Genomic DNA, 20,623 nt, shown 5'->3' with positions numbered 1-20,623 from the left:
GCTTAGTGTATTCATCTCTTGGTCTCCCTCTACGATTTTTACCCTCTACGCTGCCCTCCAATACTAAATTGGTGATCCCTTGATGCCTCAGAACATGTCCTACCAACCGGTCCCTTCTTCTAGTCAAGTTGTGCCACAAACTCCTCTTCTCCCCAATTCTATTCAATACCTCCTCATTAGTTATGTGATCTACCTACCTAATCTTCAGCATTCTTCTGTAGCACCACATTTCGAAAGCTTCTATTCTATTCTTGTCCAAACTATTTATCGTCCACGTTTCACTTCCATACATGGCTACACTCCATACAAATACTTTCAGAAACGACTTCCTGACACTTAAATCTATACTCAATATTAACAGATTTCTCTTCTTCAGAAACGCTTTCCTTGCCATTGCCAGTCTACATTTTATATCCTCTCTACTTCGACCATCATCAGCTATTTTGCTCCCCAGATAGCAAAACTCCTTTACTACTTTAAGTGTCTCATTTCCTGCTCTAATTCCCTCAGCATCACCCGACCTAATTCGACTACATTCCATTATCCTCGTTTTGCTTTTGTCGATGTTCATCTTATATTCTCCTTCCAAGACACTGTCCATTCCGTTCAGCTGCTCTTCCAGGTCCTTTGCTGTCTCTGACAGAATTACAATGTCATCGGTGAACCTCAAAGTTTTTATTTCTTCTCCATGGATTTTAATACCTACTCCGAATTTTTCTTTTGTTTCCTTCACTGCTTGCTCAATATACAGATTGAATAACATCGGGGACAGGCTACAACCCTGTCTCACTCCCTTCCCAACCACTGCTTCCCTTTCATGCCCCTCGACTCTTGTAACTGCCATCTGGTTTCTGTACAAATTGTAAATAGCCTTTCGCTCCGTATATTTTGTGTATCTGCTTGAATTCTTGTAAGGGAGTTGGGAACTTTATAGCTCAACAGATTAAAAGATAATCAGCAGGTTTGAACTAAAGTTCTTTGTTCACTGCCTCTTAATACATCGCACCAGCGAAAATGCAGCCCCACTGTGAATGCTGTTCTCGAACACGGGATGAGTTGGTTGGCATTGGCAACCACCTGGAGATCCCCCTGACTATGTCAAACAGTTGACAGCTGCTGCGAATCGGTGTGCTGGAAGAGCTCCCGAGAGTCGTGTACCAGAGGTACCTCGAGTACTGTGCTCGCCTACGAATCCTGCCCCCTCTGCAGGGAGTGCAGGACCTGCCGTTGCTCGTCTACTGAACTGCGAGTCGTGTGTCAGCGGTAGACGGAGGCGTCCTGTACAGTGTGGGCGGGGACCAGGGAGGAGTCATGGTGTCCACCCACTACACCTGCTTTGGGGAAAACTGTTCTTTCTGTTGTCAGGAGGAGGCAAATGTAAAAGAGTAGTGGTCTGTTAATAGGCAGCAGTTTAAACATATGGCAAATGATGGCACCCCTTAGGAAAACGGCAGCGAGGGATAGGAAAAGACAGCAGGTGCACTCGGTGAGAATGCATGGGAGGCGTCATTCGACATGTAGAAGAGGCTATTCCAGCAACCATTAAAAGAATGGGGTGCAGCCAGCTGCAGATTGTGGCACACGCTGGAGCAAACGATGCCACCGTCTGGGCTCCGATGTCATTCTCGGGCCATACCAGCGACTGAGAGAGGAGGTCGAGAAGACGAGCCTCGCCGTGGTGTTTCGACGAAGGTCGCAGTTTGCAGAATCGTACCCAGAGCTGATTGTGGCCCTTCGGTTACGAGTCAAGTGGAAGGGCCGAGCCAGAGACTTCTAAGGTTCCGTGACAAGCTAGGCCGCTACTTCCTGGACTTGCCCCGTGGGGTTGAGAATTGTAGGGTACCCATTAACAGGTCAGGCGTGCACTGCACGTCACAGGCTGCTGCTCAGGTAGCTGACTGTGTGTGGGGTGCGCACGAGGGTTTTTTTAGATTAGGCGACTCTCCGTCCAGTCCAGATGATGATGATGGCTGTAGGAAACCTGGAACAATTGGTGTAAGGTCGAAAGAAATGCCTCCCGCAGGCGAGAGTATTAAAATACTAATGGTAAACTGTTGAAGCATTTCAACAAAGTGCCAGAGTTTGAAGCGCCCATTAAAAGCAGTGAAGCTCGTGTAATAGTAGGTACAGAAAGCTGGTTGAAACTAGGAATTGATAGCAGTAATTTGGTTTGGGAAAATTTAAGTGTATATCAAAAAGACAGGCAAATGGGAAATGGAGGGGCTGTATTTATCAGAGTTGACAAAAACTGAAATCCACAAAGGTAGAAATTGAAGCTGCATGTGAGATTGTTTGGGCAAGACTCAGTACCAGGGTTGAGCATAAAATAAGTCAATCCTTGTATTGCCCACGAGACTCATTTCCTGGCGTAACTGAAAACTTCAGAAACAACCTCAGTTCACTTGTACGTAAGTTCCCCAATCATATTGTGATCATCAGTGGAGACTTTAATCTACCAATAATTAATTGGAAAAATTACAATTTTGTTAGTTGTGGATGTGATAAGACATCCTGTGAAACTTGATTAAATACCTTCTCTGAAAACTACCTAGAACAGATGGATGATGGAATTATATTGGACCTAATGGCAACAAATAGACCTGTCCTCTTTGAGGATGTCCACAACGAAACTGGTATCAGTGACCGTGATGCGGTTGTGGCGACAATGATTATGAAGTACAAAGCCACCTGAAACAAGCAAAAAGATATATACGTAAAGTAAACTAGATAAAAAATCAGTAGTGTCACATCTCAGTGAGGAACTCGAAAGTACCAGCACAGGTCAGGTGCGTGTAGAGGAACTCTGGCTCAAGTTTAAAAGAATATTTGCACACGCGCTGGATAGACATGTACCTAGTAGGACAGTTCGTAATGGAATGGAACCTCCATAGTATACAGTCACTGTAAAGAAACTTCTGAAGAAGGAGAGATGACTGCATAATAGGTGTAAAACAAAGTGTAGGGCTATAGATAGAGAGACGCCGAATGTAACGCATTTGGCTGTCGAGAGAGCAATGCGTGATGCCTTGAGTGACTACTGTAGCAGAATTTTGTCAAATGACATTTCACAAAATCCAAAGAAATTCTGGTCATATGTATAGGCTGTTAGTGGCACCAAAGTTAGTGTCCAGTCCCTAAGGAATGAGACAGGAACTGAAATTGAGGGTAGTAAAGCAAAAGGTGAAATGCTGAACTCCGTTTTCAAATGTTTCTTTACAAAGGAAAACCCAGGGAACTGCCCCAATTTAATCGTTGTACAACCAAAAAGATAGATGAAATAAGTATTAGTGTCAGTGGTGTTGAGAAACAACTGAAATCATTGAAGTTGAACAAAGCTCCAAACCTCATTGGAATCCCTGTCAGATTCTATACTGAATTTACGTCTGAGTTAGCCCCTCTTCTCACAATAATCTGGTGTAGATCCCTTGAAGACAAAACCTTGTCCAGTTCTTGAAAAAAGGCACAGGTCACACCCGTATACAAGAAGGGAAATAGAAGTGATCCACAAAACTACCATCCAATATCCAGTTTGTGTTGTCTGGTTTATGTATGCAACACCACACTCACGGTGAATCTTGTAAATGCCCGCTTTCTTCAGTTGAGGCTCTTCACTGGTAGACAGAAGAGAATTTTGATTTTAGTTTTCCTAATCTGAGATATCTTGGCAAATGAAATGAAATAACCAACTTCGTCATTTACTGAACATTCATTTATTCCAAATAACATTTAGTTAATGAATAATAAATGTGAAATAATTAAACAAAAACATAAATGTAGTAGTAATAATAATAATAATAATAATAATAATAACAATAATAATAATAATAATAATGTATTCACTAATTCACTGAAGACTGCATATCGCATACTCCTATATACAAAATGAAAGGTTGGTACATTAGAAAAAATACACATACACATTCGCCACATTGCTGTATGACTAGCATTAGAGGTATTTTGTTTTTGTTGCAGCCTGTGGCTGTGCACGTTCTCGCTGGCAGTCTCCCTGGGTGCGGCGCTGCTTTTGCCAATCTCCATCCTGAGCAACGAGATCCTCGCGCTGTACCCCAGCAGCTACTACGTCCAGTGGCTCAACCACTCACTCGTGCAAGGTGAGCGCCTACCACCTCGCATTGTCTGCAACCAACATCCTTCACCGCGCCAGTCTGCTTGCTAGTTGCCAAACATTTCTGCTTGCCAGTGCCCTTAATGCATCTAAGTTTTTCGTGCCACCCCACGGTGACCACTGATCCGTCCGATGCTGTCCAAGTGGGCCGTTGGTGCAGTTAGGTTACTTACCAGTGTAAAAATGAATGAAACACAGATTGTAAATTCGTGCACATTTTACTCAACAGGTATATCACTGACATAACTAAGTGGCACGGGTGAGTGTGTTGTAGACTATACAGCTTCTAAAATCCATTCGAGATACCGAATTACATTCGAGTTCAGAATCTATGAGGACGCTTTCCCTACTTTATTTCTCTGTAAAATAAACTATGCCCACGGTGTGTGAGGGCTCGCAAGTTGGACCGGTACGTGTTGACAACGCTAACACCGGCTTACGGTGCATTCCGCAAAATCTTACCAGATGCTGCCAGTTAGGATCAAGTTACCACTACAAAATTTGTCCATCTGTGATTTGCCGTGTAGCATTCATTTTTTGCAGCAAAACGACTATCTTGCGTCGACAGCTGTTAGGAATTAACCTGTGTTCACGGGGAAAGCTGTAAGAGTACTCAAATGGAGATAAGGCCTGGGCCTATCATTCGACCCCTGACACGAAACATCAGAGCTCGGTGTGGAAGGAACGTTGCAAAAGTGCTCCAAAAAAAAGACAGAGGTCACGTATTTGGCAGGGGAAGTTACGGGTACCATCTTTTCAGAATAACCGAGCGAGGTGGCGCAGTGGTTAGACACTGGACTCGCATTCGGGAGGACGACGGTTCAATCCCGCGTCCGGCCATTCTGATGTAGGTTTTCCGTGATTTCCCTATATCGCTCCAGGCAAATGTCGGGATGGTTCCTTTCAAAGGGCACGGCCGACTTCCTCCCCCTTCCTTCCCTAATCCGATGAGACCGATGACCTCGCTGTCTGGTCTCCTTCCCCAAACCAACCAACCAACAATCTTTTCGGAATGTCGGGAGGTGTTAATCTGTGAACTGCCAAGTCCCGGACTTTTTTCTCGCAAAGTTCTCTTCCTTCTCAACAATGCTCGGTCCCGTGGAGCCTGAATGACTCAGAGGATTCAGTGGGAAGTGTTCCTCCATCTACCATATTTACTAGATCTTGCTTCAAGTGATTTTCACATTGCCGCAACGCAGAAGTCAACTAGCAGGTAACCATTTCAATGCCAATGACGAAGTCACGTTGACAGTGAACAGTTGGTTACGAGCTCAGGAACCGCCCTGATGTAACAACTTTCTCACATTACCAGTAATGCTTGGAATAACATGGTGACTCTATAGAAAGTGTTGTACAATGTCAATAAAATTATTTTAGTATGACAAATTGTATGTAATTTTTCTTTATGAAATATGGAAACTTTGAATTGGAGGTCCCTTGTATATTTCGAAATGCATGGCCATCCAGTTCCAGTAGCAGTTTGACCATATAACAACTTGTAGGGGTGACAAAAATTTCATTTTCATATAATTATTAATTCAATTTAAAATACTGTCAATCTTTTATCGACAGCTATCCAGCTCATCCGTAAAAATAACTCTTGTGCCACCTTCTCTACTGCCACCAGTAAACCTGTTAACCAGATGCCTTCTAGCACTCCTACGATTACCCACTATCACCCTGGCCTTGAAAAGCTCAACCACATCCTTCACTTGTGCTTAGACTACCTCTTGCCATGCTGTGAGATGAAGAATATCCTACCGACATCACCATAGAGGTGTGTTCTGCCGCCCACCCCATCTGCAGAATATCCTTGTCGCTCATTACTCCAGTCCTGCGCCCAGTCGGTCATTCCCACGCAGTCGATCCGGGTGTGAGACCGGCCCTGTTCACCCACCCCCCACCTCCTATCCCAGGCATGTCCTACACTGTGAAAGGCAGGGCCTCATGAGAAAGCAACCATGTTATATATCAGCTGTACTGCAATTACTATTCAGTATTCTATGTTCACATGACAAGTAACAGGGTCCACTCACACGAATGGCCACTGCCAAACGGGGGAAAACTGCAAACTTGGCAATTCAGTTGCCAAACATGCTGCGCACAACAACGCAAATGACTGCAACAGCTGCGCGAGCAATTTCGATACTCTCTTCTGGCAATAGTTTCTGTGAACTACACAGCTATGCTCTTGCAATATCTAAACCTTCATTAATGTTTTTCCCACTGCCTCACCTTACCTTCTCCCTTCCCTCTTCTGTCCACACAATTTCTTCCCCATTCAGATCATGGGCTGCCTTCTCCCACCACTTTTCCTACACCCATACTTCATGCGGATGCTCTCTCTCTCTCTCTCTCTCTCTCTCTCTCTCTCTCTCTCTCTCTCTCTCTCTCTCTCTCTCTCCATCCTCTCTACCCCCTCCCCTCTACCCCCTCCCCTCTACCCCCCTCCCCTCTACCCCCCTCCCCTCTACCCCCCTCCCCTCTACCCCCCTCCCCTCTACCCCCCTCCCCTCTACCCCCGTCCCCTCTACCCTCTCCCCCCTCCCCCGTCCCCCCTTCCCACGTCCACTCTCTCCCCCCATCTCTCTCCCTCCCGCCCCTCGTTCCCCTCCCACCCCTCGTTCCCCTCGCTGTGACCAAAAGTATCCGGACACCTGGCTGAAAATGACTTCAAAGTTCTTGGCGCCCTCCAATGGTAATATTTGAATCCCACTCTCGCAGGCATATGTTCAATCAGGTGCGTTAAGGTTTCTTGGGGAATTGCAGCCCATTCATCACGGAGTGCTGCACTGAAGAGAGGTGTTGATGCTGGTCAGTGAGGCCTTGCACGAAGTGAGCATTCCTAAACAACCCAGAGGTTTTCTAAGGAGTCAGGTCATGACTATGTACAGGCCAGTCCATTACAGGGATGTTATTGTCATGTAACCGCTCCACCAAAGGGTGTAAGCCCCCCCTCCCAATGGAAACACGACCACACTCTAACAACACCACCGCCTCTGAATTTTACTCTTGGCACAACATACACTGGCAGATGATGTTCACGGGGCATTTGCCATACCCACACCCTGCCATCGGATCACCACATTGTTTACCGTGATTCGTCACACCTCACAACATTTTCCACTGTTCAGTCGTACAATGTTTATGCTCCTTACACAAAGGGAGTTGTCGTTTGGCATTTACCGGTGTGATGTGTGGCTTACGAGCAGCCGCTCAACCATAAAATCCAAGTTTTCTCACCTCCCATCGAACTGTCGTAGTACTTGCAGTGGATCCTGATGCAGCTTGGCGTTCCTGTGAGGTGGTCTGGATAGATGTCTGCCTATTACACATTGTGACCCTCTTCAACCTTTGGCGGTCTCTGTCAATCAACACACAAAGTCGGCCTGTACGCTTTTGTGCTGTACATGTCCCTTCACTTTCCACTTGACTGTCACATTGGAAACAGTGGACCTAGAGATGTTTAGGAATGTGGAAATGTCACGTACAGATGTATGACACAAGTGACAGCCAATCTTTTGGCCACGTTCGAAGTCTGTGAGTTCTGCGGAGTGCCCCATTCTGCTCTCTCACTACGTCTAATGACTACTCAGGTTGCTGATAAGGAGTACCTGGCAGTAAGTGAGAGCACAATGCACCTAATATGAAAAACGTGTGTTTTTGGGGGTGCCTGGATACTTTTGATCATATAGTGTATATAGTCTCTGTCAGCCTTGTTTCAGCACAGACATAGTTTTATGTTGAGCTACTTTGCTAGTCATTGTGCATGTGTTATTAAGAGAGTAGTGAGTTGCCATTTACCAATTGAGAAATCTGCTTGTTGCATAATATTATCTTCCAATTTAATAAGTATGTTTAAAATAAACAAATGAATAATTTGTGGTGCTGATGACGCTCAGAAGTTTCTCTTTCGCATATAATACTAAAAATCGTGAAAATGTACGCAGCAGTGCTAGTATTACTACTCAAACTGCCCTCAATAAGGATTAACTGTTCCTCTTGACTTACTCTGTGCCATCTAAGCTCTTCAATACTGTGAATGTATTACTTGTTTTGGTAGTAATTAATGCACATATTAATTTAAAACACTTCTCACTTCAAACTGTTAGATTTCTGTAATGTGTTTCTAAATTTCTTTGAACAGGGATGTGGTGTAACATCTTCCTGTTTTCCAACCTCTCACTGTTTGCGTTCCTGCCGTTTGCATATCTCTTCACCGAGTCAGAAGGATTTCCCGGCTGCCGTAAGGTTAGTATTACTAAGAGTGATGTGTGTGTTACCGTTGTTGGGTAAATGTAGCTAAGACATATTCAAACAGCTCTCTCTCTCATACAGACAACCAGCAATCAAATTTATAAAGTGACTAAGTTTATTGCAAAAAGAGTATACAAATGTAATTGTGGAAAGACATAATAGAACACAATTTATTTGTTGTTGTGCTTTGGAGGTTATGTGTGTTAGAAACTGGAAATTATAAACTAATATCAGTATTGTAAAAATTAATGAAGAGGTTTATTATTGCAACCGTGCATATGGAGTACCTGGAATGATTACATTTACAGATCAATAGCACGAGCAGTTCCAAGGTACCGGGTATCGTCCCGAGCTGAAGTACACGGCTTAGCCTCGGTGGGCAGCAATGCAGTCATTCACTCCGGCATCCAGTCTGTCGTGCACGTGGCGAATACTGTTCCGGGATACATCGTACCACGCCCGTTCGTATTTTCGTAAGAGTTGTCGGTCGTCGAGTCGCACGAGTCACTTCTCGTCCGATCGTATCCCGCTTGTGCTCGAACAGAGGCGAGTCTGGACATCGTGCTGGCTGGGGAAGGCGCCGCGTGTCGCGCAGAGCACATTGAGTTTTGTGGGCAGTATGTTGCAACAGAACGTCACCTTCCTGTCGGAAGAATAGAAAAAAGACGTGTCTGACGACATTCTGCACGTAAAGAGTGCCGGTTTGCGTCCCCTCTAGAAATGCTAGAGGTGAACGAGAGTCGTAACTCGTCTCACCCCAGACCGTAATGCCTGTGACGGGGCGCGTGTGTTCGAAACGAATGCACTCTACGAGAAAGTGGTTATGGGGCCCGTGTTGTACGTGCAGACGACCGTGTCTTGCACGCAGACAGGATGTCTTTCGTCGCTGAAGACCGTGGTGCACTGTTACATCTTCAAAGTGTTCTCTGATGGCGCCAGCCATGCGTGTCGATGCTGTAACCTGAGTGGAAGACAGGCTAGAGGTATGTGTGCTCACAGTCTCACTGCTAATAACCGGTTCTAACAGATCGTGTCGACACATCTGGGCTCACAAACAGTCTTATCTGTGCTGTGCTAGCTGTACAATCTGCCATTGCTGCCCAACTAGTGTGGCAGTTTCCGAGAGGACTGTCTTGCCAGTTGGAAGGCCACAATATGACCCTTTTCAAACACGTTCATTTCACTGTAGGATGCACTAGTGCGTCTTTGTGGCACAGTTGCCTGCTGGCTTCACATGTTTGCACTGCACTGAGCTTTTTAGCTGTCAGCATTCCGTATTAAAGGGTGGACGCAGATGGCTCTCTACTAGCTGTGTCTCTATGCTGTCCGTGGCGGACGATGTTAATATCGTTATCAGTACATTTACTATTCCCTCACTCGTGTATTCTGCGATTGGGTCAAAATTGACATCAGCTTTCCAGGTGTACTAATTTTTTATCCGGCAGTGTATATATGATTTATTGTGTTCTGTCAGTCCCATGGTTATGATTGAGACTTATTTTTGGTGATAGAATCCAAAGCAGGGGAAGCAAGATCTTCATAGAAGAGCGTTGCCTTCACATTTCCTCCGGTATATGAAGAGGGGGGGGGGGAGGGAGGGGGGGGGGGAAGAGAGAGAGAGAGAGAGAGAGAGAGAGAGAGAGAGAGAGAGAGCTCCGTGAGGCCTGATGTATAAGTTAGCTGTGAGGTAATGTGATAAATTTTGTATCACTGAGACAAAGAAATTATTGAAAGTTGCGTGTATGTTTTGGGGTTTTCAGTTGCCTTACAAAGGTGTTTCCATCAGATAAAATAAGCACACATACTTATGTTATGCTTCAATTCCATTGAATGACTGACTGAGTCATTCATTTGCTCATTTCATTCAGCCTGCACAATCAAATATATATTCTGCCTGTCAATTATCAGTTGTTAATCAGCCACAGCTATGAAAAGTTGTTGAAGCATAATTCCATTTATTAATTAAGTATGTAACCTTTTTCCATAAACTTTTAATTTTATTACATTACTACTGACCAGATTTGAAGATGGAGATGTTGCGCAACTGTTCATGTGTTACTATTGCAATTACCGAGTTTAAAGACTGCTTATTTATTTATCTGGTGTTTTGTTAATATTAGTGTATTTATATGGAAAGTTCACATAATGACTGTAAAGGTAACAAATACTTTCCCCATAAATTATGTTTTGTTTCTCTGTCTCGCAGTGGCAGTGTGTTTGCTTATTTTTGTGTCCGTCGTAGGGTATCATGGCGAGGGTGCACGAGACATTTGTGATTCTCGTGCTCCTGGGCGTGACCGTGTTGGGCATGACGTACGTCATCGCTTCTTTCTTCGAGGACCAACATTCCACCATCATGGTTATGTTCAGTAAGTACTACTCGAGCACTGCAGTTACTTGGAAGTGTTCGGGAAAGAGAATCACAATTCAAAAAGTGTACCGTACAAATGCTCTTAAACATTTTAAAATATTGAAATAGATCAAAAGCACAGCAAAAGGCAAAGTTAAATTATGTTGACAGATTCGAGCAGTCTGCAGTTAACAAAAATTTTCTGTGAGAATGGTGACCTTTGCTGTGTAGGCCAAACCGAGAAAATATGAGGGGTATTCGGAAATGATTTACAGTCGTTTTACAAATACTGCTCACACTGTGGACACTTCCTCTCGTAGGATGACGAACTGATTCTGGTAACTGCCAATGCTATGTGGCATTTGTGAATAGTGTATCTTGTGAAAGGAAACTTTTGTTTGTTGTTAACTGGAGAAGAGTAGAAACGACAAGTATTCATAAATATTTAACTACAGTGTGTGTCCAAGAAGTTCCTGCCCCAAAGGCTTATTACAACTGACTCGACCAGTTTGCTACTCGAAGGGAATTTGCACACGAGAATGAGAGTACTCGTCTGTCGACATCGCAGACTTCCCAGAACACCAAAGTCGAGTCTCGATCGGGTTAGGGCTGATAGACGCGTAACCTTCGACGAAATAGAATGGCGTACGGGCCTTTGTCACGCGGCCCTGCTGCACTCCATTATTTGTGACAACTTGGATGTGGAAAAGGTGTGTGTGCATTGGGTTCCACTTGGGACTTGGCACAGGTCCAGAAGGAGCACAGAGTTGAAGTCTGTCATTGACATTGGAAATGGAGAATGAAGATGCAGATTTTTTGGAGAAACTGGTGTCTGGAGATGAATTATGGTGACACTGCCCTACACCTGAGGAAAAAACCTAGTTCATGCAATGGAAATATCTGCAGCCCAAGAAATTTCATGCTTCTCCATTTACAGATAAGCCTTTTGGCACACTTGGGGGCATACTGCTGGTGGACTGGCTTCCAGAAGGGGCAGCTGTCAACAGCAGTGCGTAGTGTAACACCCTAAGACAACTTGGACACAGGACTCGGCAAAAGTGACAGAGCAAGTGGTCAGAAAGGGTGCTCCTCCGGCACGACAGTGCGTGGCCCCGCGTGGGCAGTGGCGTGATAGTGAGGCTGACATTGCCGAGTTTCACTGTTGTGCCACACCGCCGAATTCTGTCGCCACCTGATTACCCTTTATTTGATAACGTGAAGGAAGTGCTGTGAGGTAAGAGATTTGGCAACGGTGGAGAATTTCGGGCAGTTGTCCACGAGTGAGTGTGCAGTATCCCCAAAAAGTTGTTCCGTGATGGAGTAATGAAGTTGCCAGGAAAGTGTCAGCCGTATATTGACATTGGTGGAGAGTATATTGGGAGATTCCATATATATTGACTCACATTTATTTACAAATAAGGTAAAAAATCCAGCTATTGTAAATCATTTCTGAATTCCACAGAACTCTGAGGACACTGCACAGCGTGAAGAAACTTAAATAGCTCCTCACTGTGTCCATATTAATGGAGACTTTGATCTTACATTTTAGAAACCTAAGAAAGACATAAACATTTCATTTTATTCCCCCGGGCTTTAAAATTAGTAATAAATTAAGTGTTTGTGTGCAGACACACACACACACACACACACACACACACACACACACACCTCTCCAAGCGTAACTTCATCCTATTCCATTTATGGCATAATCTTCTGGAACATGCAACTAAGGTGAAAAAGTGTTCATTCTAAAAAAATTTGCTGTAAGAATATTATATTAAAGTGATAACTGCACACTTTGAAGAAGCCGTTTCTGGGGACCTAGGTATTAATATAGTTGCATGCCAATTTGTTTACTCATTAATGTTATTGTGATCAATTTATCACTTCTGTCACCTTTGGCAATGTTTGTCGATACGAAAAACTGTTTGGAACCCACAGTATTCTGCAGGTCTCCCTATAACTGGCCCGGTAAGACTGTCTGAACATGAGAGTAAGACAGCAATGTACCATCTCTGACAATAGTATGCCTAGTAAACCACAGTGGTGTTCTAAACCATCTTTGGATTGGGAACAGCTTTACTTACTTACTTACTAAAACAAGTGAATTGAACTGAGCAACTCACGGTTACAATGTATAGTAGTTACTAAGGCACGGCAATGTAAGGGCGGTGCGATTAATGTGGATTATTTCGAGGTGAGGCTGGCAGATTCTTTCACCGGCAACAATTCGAGCATTTCAAGTTTGCACCTCCACTGTCTCTCACTATGATTACCACTGAAACAGTCTAATTGATTAGTATATTAGTTCTCCTTTTAACAGTGTGATATTTACTTCTCCTTTCTTAAGGAGAAGCAATCATCATCCATTGCCGTGATAAAGAATACGGTAAAATACAATCACAGTTGAGGTCGCCATTGTTCTAGAAGACTGCAGGTTGATTTGCTTCCCAGTGTGGTTTCCGATAGGAGTATTTTAGAAATTAAAGAGACTGGCTCCCTTTCCAAAAGATATATTGTAAAAAAGCTTTTACACAAATACACGTAGCTCACTCGCACCACACGTCCATCCCAAATAGTGGACAGGGAAAGACACAGTCGAAGAGTGAAAAAATTGATATTGGCTAAACGAACATCAGAAGATAGATCAATATTCATTTTTCCTTCCGTGTGTCTAGTATCCACCACCGATACTAGAAGTAAAAATAATTTCCATATACCCTGTGCTCCCCCCCACAGTGGGGCTTTGTATCGATACAATTTGCCGGTGGACATCAGACAGGACGCACAGTAGTGATCGTTAGCAATTCCTTCTACAGTGTATCTTGGCCAATAAACAACTGATTTGGTAAAGAATTGAACTCCCATGTTTAAAACAGTTTCAAATTCCTGAGTGCTTTACAAATAACTTAATGTGTTAAAATTATGTTTCAAGTTTGTTGGAAGTCATCAGGTGCTCTCTCTCTCTCAAATACCAGATGTATATATTCCGGGTATTTGCCTCGAGACATATACACAGTTTCTAACTGTAATACTTGTCCTACTGTGTTGAACGTTTCACATAAGACCAAACCTCTTAATGATTACAGTATGTCAACATTTTAAATGCGATTGTTATTTATATGAAATACTGAAAATCAAATTTTTGTTGGCCCTGCATATTGTTAGATAGGCAACCTGCAGCACGGTCAGGGTTCCGTGCCCCTAGATTGTCACTTAATAATATGGATATTTGCACTCAGGAAAGCTAATCCTGCTTATCTCTGACTGACTGCCAGTATAGAGACAGCTAATAGTGGTCTGTGTAACAGTTACACAAATGCTTTGTGACAGTGGCTCATTGGTAGAGAAGGAGGAGGAGGAGGAGGAGGAGGAGGAGGAGTGTTGTTGTTGTTGTTGTTGTTGTTGTTGTGCTGGAGCTGTTTTTCTCCTAACATATACTGGATGACCGATCAGTAATTGACGATACGATAGGAAAAATTATTCAAAGCAAAAAAGCCCAGTAAACATGAGACCCGAAGAGCTATTGGGAGTACTTAATCTTTCTTACTGTGAAATACATCTGATCTACTGAAGAAGTGCTCATAGTTTTTAAGCTATCTGATGTTTATTAAGATTCTATTACCCCAAATGATTGTCCCTTTGATATTCCAATGAATATTGACCATTTCTTCTGGGACACCCTGTGTGTATACAAAGTAATTTGGAAGTACTTATCGTAATTATCAATTTCGTGAGGCTACTCATAATTTGTAAGCAGTATCTGCCTGTTATTGTAGAACTTGTCTCTTCTGAAGATTCTCCTTAATGACAGGATTGACAGAACAACATGTCGATATGAATAAATGAACAAATAAAGTTCTGTCAGTGCTCGACTATTATTTCTGAGAATACGATACACATTTGACATTTGCAGCAAAACGATAGTATTTATATGTGTATTTAATTACGTGTAATGATCAGTTTGAAAACTGGCACACACATTCACTTTCCTCTTGTGATAAATCATAAATATAAATGTATGACAAAATTTACGATCACACAGATTTTCTAGCGTAACACTTGTCGACGGTGTTCATGGGTACTTATGCGGCCAGAGTTCACTGAAGTAAAGTCAGCTACGGTGTCTCCTTTATATCCTGTGAACTGGCTGTGACACGTGCACGACAAGTGAAAGGGCTGCCACGTGTGAAGCAAAGAATTGCAGTGCTGCCAGTAGTAGAAACTAACAGAAGCGATGAATTGCAAATTGAGATGCAGCTAGTTGAAAACCGGACTGTTGTTGTTTTATACCTGATAAAATAGGGTGCCATATCGTGCATAGAGGAAAACCACCATCTCTATTAATTATGTCATCAGATAACCTTATTTTGATGGGTTCCCTAAGTACACAGTCCCAGTTATGGGAAGCCGGAGCAATAATTTCTCTCTTTTTTTTAAATGATGTAATCTACCCTTCATTGAGACAATGTTCAGTGACACCAGAAATTTCCAGGCTGGAGCAAACGTGTGTGACATTGATGTTCCACACATCTGTCGTGAACCGTACGAGTAGTCAGTCCCATATAAGCCTTTCTGCAGTGACGTAGAATTTTGTATACCCAGGTTCCCTTAGTCTCGAGATACAGGAAGGGTTATATCTCTCTTTTTTTTAAATGAGGATTCTTGAAATTTCTGGAGAAATGCTCCCTGCTGAGGGTAAAAAAGCAATTGATGTACAAGTACCCATTGTTGGTTTACACGGTGGCCCAAATTGAAAAGCACAAATAGTTTGATAGTAAGTATATCCATTTTTTTCTGAAAACAACCAAAAGATAATCCAGTTCCTGTGTCAAATTATCAGAATCTGAAATAGCATACGCTCTCTTTACCAGTGTACGTAGATGTCGGCTCGGAGGTAGTAGTCCGTATGCATAGGTTTATGGTATACACTCTGCCCTAAAGTAACATTTTCTTTTTTATGTACCAAAACATCCAGAAAAGGTAATTTGCCATCTTTTCCAATTTCCATAAAAAATTTGATGCATCGACGAAGGCAGTTAAAATGATATAAAAGTCGAAGAGCTTATTTCCGTGTCGCAAAATGATAAAAATGTCATCCACGTTTCTTGTATGGGAGTTGTACGTACACTGGTCAAGAGAGCTTATGCTATTGCAGATTCTGATATTTTGACACGGGACTGGATTATCTTAAGGTTATTTCCAGGCAAAATGGATATACTTACCATCAAATTGTTCATGCGTTACAATTTGGACCACTGTGTGAACTGACAATGAATGCTTGTTAATCAGTTGCTTTTTTGCCCTCTACAGGGAGTATTTCTTTGAAAATTTCGAGAATCCTCACAAAATAGATATTAAAAGTGTTCTTTTGCCCTCAGCCAAAACTAGAGCCCTTCTTGGATCTGTTAAAGATGATATGTGATTGAGGAAGCCCAGGGTATATAAAATTACCTGTCAATGTGAAGAGTCATATATCGGACAGACTATTCGGACAGTTTACGATCGGCGTATTGCCACAGCTTCTAGTTAACTCGGGTCGTATACGTAAGGAATCCGTCAAAACGAGATTTTATGATGACATTATTAATAGAGGTAAAGGTTTTCCTTTAAGCAAGATATGGTATCCTATTTTATCTGATATAAAACAACAGTTTGGTTTTCGACAAGCTGCACCTCAGTTTGTGACTCGTCACGTCTTTTAGTTTCTGCGATTCTTCGATTCTCAGAGGGCAGCCCTTTCACTTGCTGTGCGTGTGCTGTGGCCTGTTCCAGGAGTGTAAAGGAGCACCTCATTTGACGTTACCTCAGTTCAGGTGCGATTGTGCACTGGCAGTCCCACCTGAAGGTGGCAGCCAATCGGACCGTCGAAATATTGTGCCTTCGGGGCGAGGAAATCTGGCCGTATACTGCTGAAGAGCATCAGTGTGAAAAAACTGGTTTGTAAGAAAAGTAAGATCTGTAATGTATAATATAGAGGGTGTTCCATAATTCCTTTAGGAACTGTAGACAGAGCTTACAACATAAAGTTATGATAAGGAAGTCGTCTGTGCAAATATACCATTTGGATGTAAAATAAGTTTGAAGATTGTACCACTGTTGACTCTCACTCACGTACCATTTCCATCTGACAACAGCTGCAAGAAATTGTTACACTGACAACGAGGAGAGTAGACTGTCGTGCTCCACAGACTGCGCCAGGATTTGCAGACATTTTGTGCGAAAGCACGTGCCACAGGTACACCTTGTGCAACGAATAATGGGATTGCCACACGGAGCGACTCCCGTAAACAAACGGGACGGGATTCGTCGACTTCGTGTGCGCACTGTGAAGTGGAAGGTTTGGAAGTCGCCTGATTTTCAAACTTATTTTACATCCGAACTGTAAATTTCTGGACGTGGGCTGCCCACCAAAGCTTTATCTGCTAAGCCTCCTATACAGCTCGTAGAAGCACGTAATACGGATTGTGAAACAGATTGCGTAAGCTCTGCTCTAAACTGGGAGACAAAACAAATGGGTGTTGCAGTAGAATAGTCTTGGAACTTGTAATGTCACCTTTGTACTCGGTACGTCATTTGAGAGAAACTTGTGTAAGTGACAAATGGGAGATAAAGTTACACTGTTGTGTATGGTGTCATATGTGAGGATGCAAAACATCAATCGGCAGCAAGTTGTAAGTTTTGCCAGTTACTGAAGAAAGATCTTTTTTTAATACAGTCCCCTGATTCGGGCATTATAAAATCTAATTTCAGAATGCGAAAGAGTGAGCATAATAATGGTATGATCTTTGATTGCAGTGTTTTGTCAGCATATGTGTGTTCTAATAACAGTTTGTAAGGATATATTTTCCTCATTTTTTTGCAGATTTAGGAAGCTACTACCTGCCATTCCTGTATTCGTGTATATCATTCATCGGAGCACTGATCCTGCTGTGTAAGTATAAGAACATAATATAGTGCTGGAATAGTCACTTTGCCTGCTGACCAGTTGAGTCAATCGTTCATTTGGTTACACTCTTATCTTCAGTATCCACCCAGACAGGAAATTTGCAAATGAGAGCAGTGTCTGTCGAATAGTGTTCACATCCGGCAGATCTGTTCAAATTATCGAGGGACTGCTACAGTGCCTTCTTTCGAAAGCAAAATTTGGAAAGTTCATTGCAGATTAAAAGTGGTGACAAACTGGGACCCAAAACAGGGACCTTTGGCTTTTGCAGGTAAATGCTCTGTCAATTAAACTGTACGGGTTCGTGTGTGGATAAGTCTGTCGGTGGTAGCACTTGCCTGCGAAATGAAAAGATTCTGGGCATAGCATTTTCATCTATCGGTAAGTTTCATATCGACACATATTCTGCTACAGAGCAGAATATTTATTCTGCAGTATGGTATTGATAATAATTTTCAAATAATTGATTTTTAGTTTTCGTATTGCAGACCACCACATTCGTTAAAGTTATAGATGAAACCAAAGACGTGAATACAGTAAGCAGATTCAGAAGATGGGCTCACCTCATTCCCAAAAAGGACCTGCTCTGCATTGAAGGCCAGAAAAATGTCGCTCAGTTTCGTTTCGGATTGACGAGGGCCCCCTACTCTTCGACTGACTAGCGAGGGGTCGAACGGTCGACTCTCAGCGGTATTGCGAGAAATCGAGCGAGCTTTCAGGTGGGACAGTGCTTCTCTATAACAGTGCTGTGTCAAGTCTGGTCAGGAGAACCCTCGAACTACTGAAGAAATATCAGTGGGAGGTTGTGGAACATTGTCCTTACAGCCCTGATATCTCACTGTGTGCCCCACGTATCTTCGACCCCTTAACACCGTCTTTGAAAAGTCAGAGGGTCACCTGTCACAAGGGAGTACAGGACACTACGGAAAACTGGATCTGGCACCAACTGAGCAGTTTCTACGCTGAAGCTGCCCACTCCCTCCTACATTTTTCGATCGGAGTATCGAAGTCAATTGCATTTATGTATAGCTGTACTCTTCCGTGTGAATTGTAATGATAATATTGTTATTAAAATTTCTTTACGTATTACTAAAATCGCCTTTTCTTTTGGGCACATCTGTACTCGGATGCAAAGGAATTTGACAAGTTCTTAACTAATATGAAACAAGAAATATGGGATCATTAGCAAATAAATAGCAAATTTGAAAGTCACACAGTTCACATTCATACACAAGAAAGGAAACAGAAGTAATATCGTGTAAATCTGCAGGCTTTCCTGGCCATTGACACTGAAAGCAAAATATTCTAGATACTCAGGCGGCAACATATTCCTCTTAAGTTTCTTCAATTCCAGCAGAGGCATCACAACATTGTACTTAAAAAAACAGTCAAATGGCACGAATCACACTTATTGGTGACCAGTTTCAGTCTGAAGGAGCACCATCGTCAGACTGTACTCCAAAGTTGATGTGTGGAGACAGATTGATGGAGCAGGACCTGCAGTAACATACAGATGCTGTCAATTATTCAGTACTTGACAGCATTTGGAAACTTCTGCAGTTCCGTTCCATATAGATCCACCTCCACACATCACGGATATGATGTGTAAGTTGAGGTGGCAATCACTGAAATGAAGCCATATTTCGTTGCAGCGAGTTCTCTTCACGAGATTTCAGTTGCTAACTTTCTCCTCCAAATTCGAGAGCTCTCAGGTTTTCAAATCTTGACCGATGCAGTCTTTCATTCTCCCCTTTTAACATCCCACCGGTTAGTAAGTAGTTAAAAAATGGTTTAAATACCTGCGAATATCTTGCCTTCGGTGTCCCTCGACGACTGCATACGTCAGCTAAAATATGCTTGTTCAATAAATACGGGATATCATTATGGATTTCATTACAGTGATGTAGGCCACAACTGAAGTAAAGTAAGTACGTAGATTTATTCACTTCAAAATCCGTATCTTACGAGCTCACGACCAATCTTCGGTGTAACGAGCCTCATTGTTAACTGATGGGAGCACATACTACACTGGTGATTTTAAATAGTCCAGATGCAGTAATTTGATAGAAATGCGTTTATGAGGACCGTGGCATTGTTCAACACTAATACTCAACAAAGTACAAGTATAAAGTCACGTATCATTCTGCCTTTTGCAATATTAAATCAAACTGTTTAACACTCTGAAATAATCTGTCACTGCACTGTTCTATTATGCTGTTTTAGACAATGTCCAATACACGAGTTGCTTTATTGTAAATCCAAAACTGAATCGTGCACCGAGAACTTATCTCAACTGTACGCACAGATCTGTCCTCTAGTGGGTCCAACACTCATCTGCCTAACAATACTCAAGGCCGAGTCTTTATACTCTTCCTACAATGTACTACTGGTTATAACAATGCAAAACATAACTTATAATATTGTCACGTTGAAGAAGGTTAGACAAATGATGAACACTAACTTCATTTAACGAAGGTTTATTCAGCACTCGCACATACGACAGCGCGGAGCGAACTGCCTCCGGACAGAACTCATACGGTATATATACAGTTGCAGATCATTCCAGTACAATGATTCTGGATATTTGTGGATACTTCTAGAATGTTCTCGAACCAAATAAAGAAATTAAAATTGTACAGTTCAGGTAAGTTTTGAACCACTACACCACGGTGCTACTCAGCTTCTTCTGTGACATTGCTCCCTCCTTAAGTGAACAGCGTCTCCTGGTCCAGAAATGAGTCGTCGGTCCTGTATACTCCGACTCCCGATGACTGATGCTCACCCTGGCCGACATCTCCTTAGAACTTGTTTTGCCGCTATGCCCTTCGTCACCTTGCCGCTCGTTGCCTGTCGCTGGAGCTCGGAATTTACCCTGGGTTGCAGGATCCTCGTAGGGTTTCATTCGAAGGATGTGGACCGTATCTCTGATCTTTCGTCGTCTCGT

At 42.8% G+C, this 20,623-nt stretch overlaps 1 protein-coding gene across 2 annotated transcripts in view; it reads left to right on the top strand.

Moving 5' to 3' along the window:
* Window positions 1-20,623, top strand: part of LOC124718935 (protein Lilipod) — a 348,987-nt gene that overhangs the window by 256,531 nt on the left and 71,833 nt on the right. For both annotated transcript variants that reach the window (XM_047244598.1, XM_047244599.1), the window contains exons 3-6: window positions 3,973-4,112; window positions 8,274-8,377; window positions 10,626-10,752; window positions 17,599-17,667. In XM_047244598.1, coding sequence (XP_047100554.1) covers window positions 3,973-4,112; window positions 8,274-8,377; window positions 10,626-10,752; window positions 17,599-17,667 — 440 coding nt within the window. The remainder of the gene's footprint in view (window positions 1-3,972; window positions 4,113-8,273; window positions 8,378-10,625; window positions 10,753-17,598; window positions 17,668-20,623) is intronic.

Source organism: Schistocerca piceifrons, chromosome 10 (genome assembly GCF_021461385.2).
Source record: "Schistocerca piceifrons isolate TAMUIC-IGC-003096 chromosome 10, iqSchPice1.1, whole genome shotgun sequence".
Lineage (NCBI taxonomy): Eukaryota > Metazoa > Arthropoda > Insecta > Orthoptera > Acrididae > Schistocerca > Schistocerca piceifrons.
This window is presented reverse-complemented; position numbering and strand designations above follow the sequence as displayed.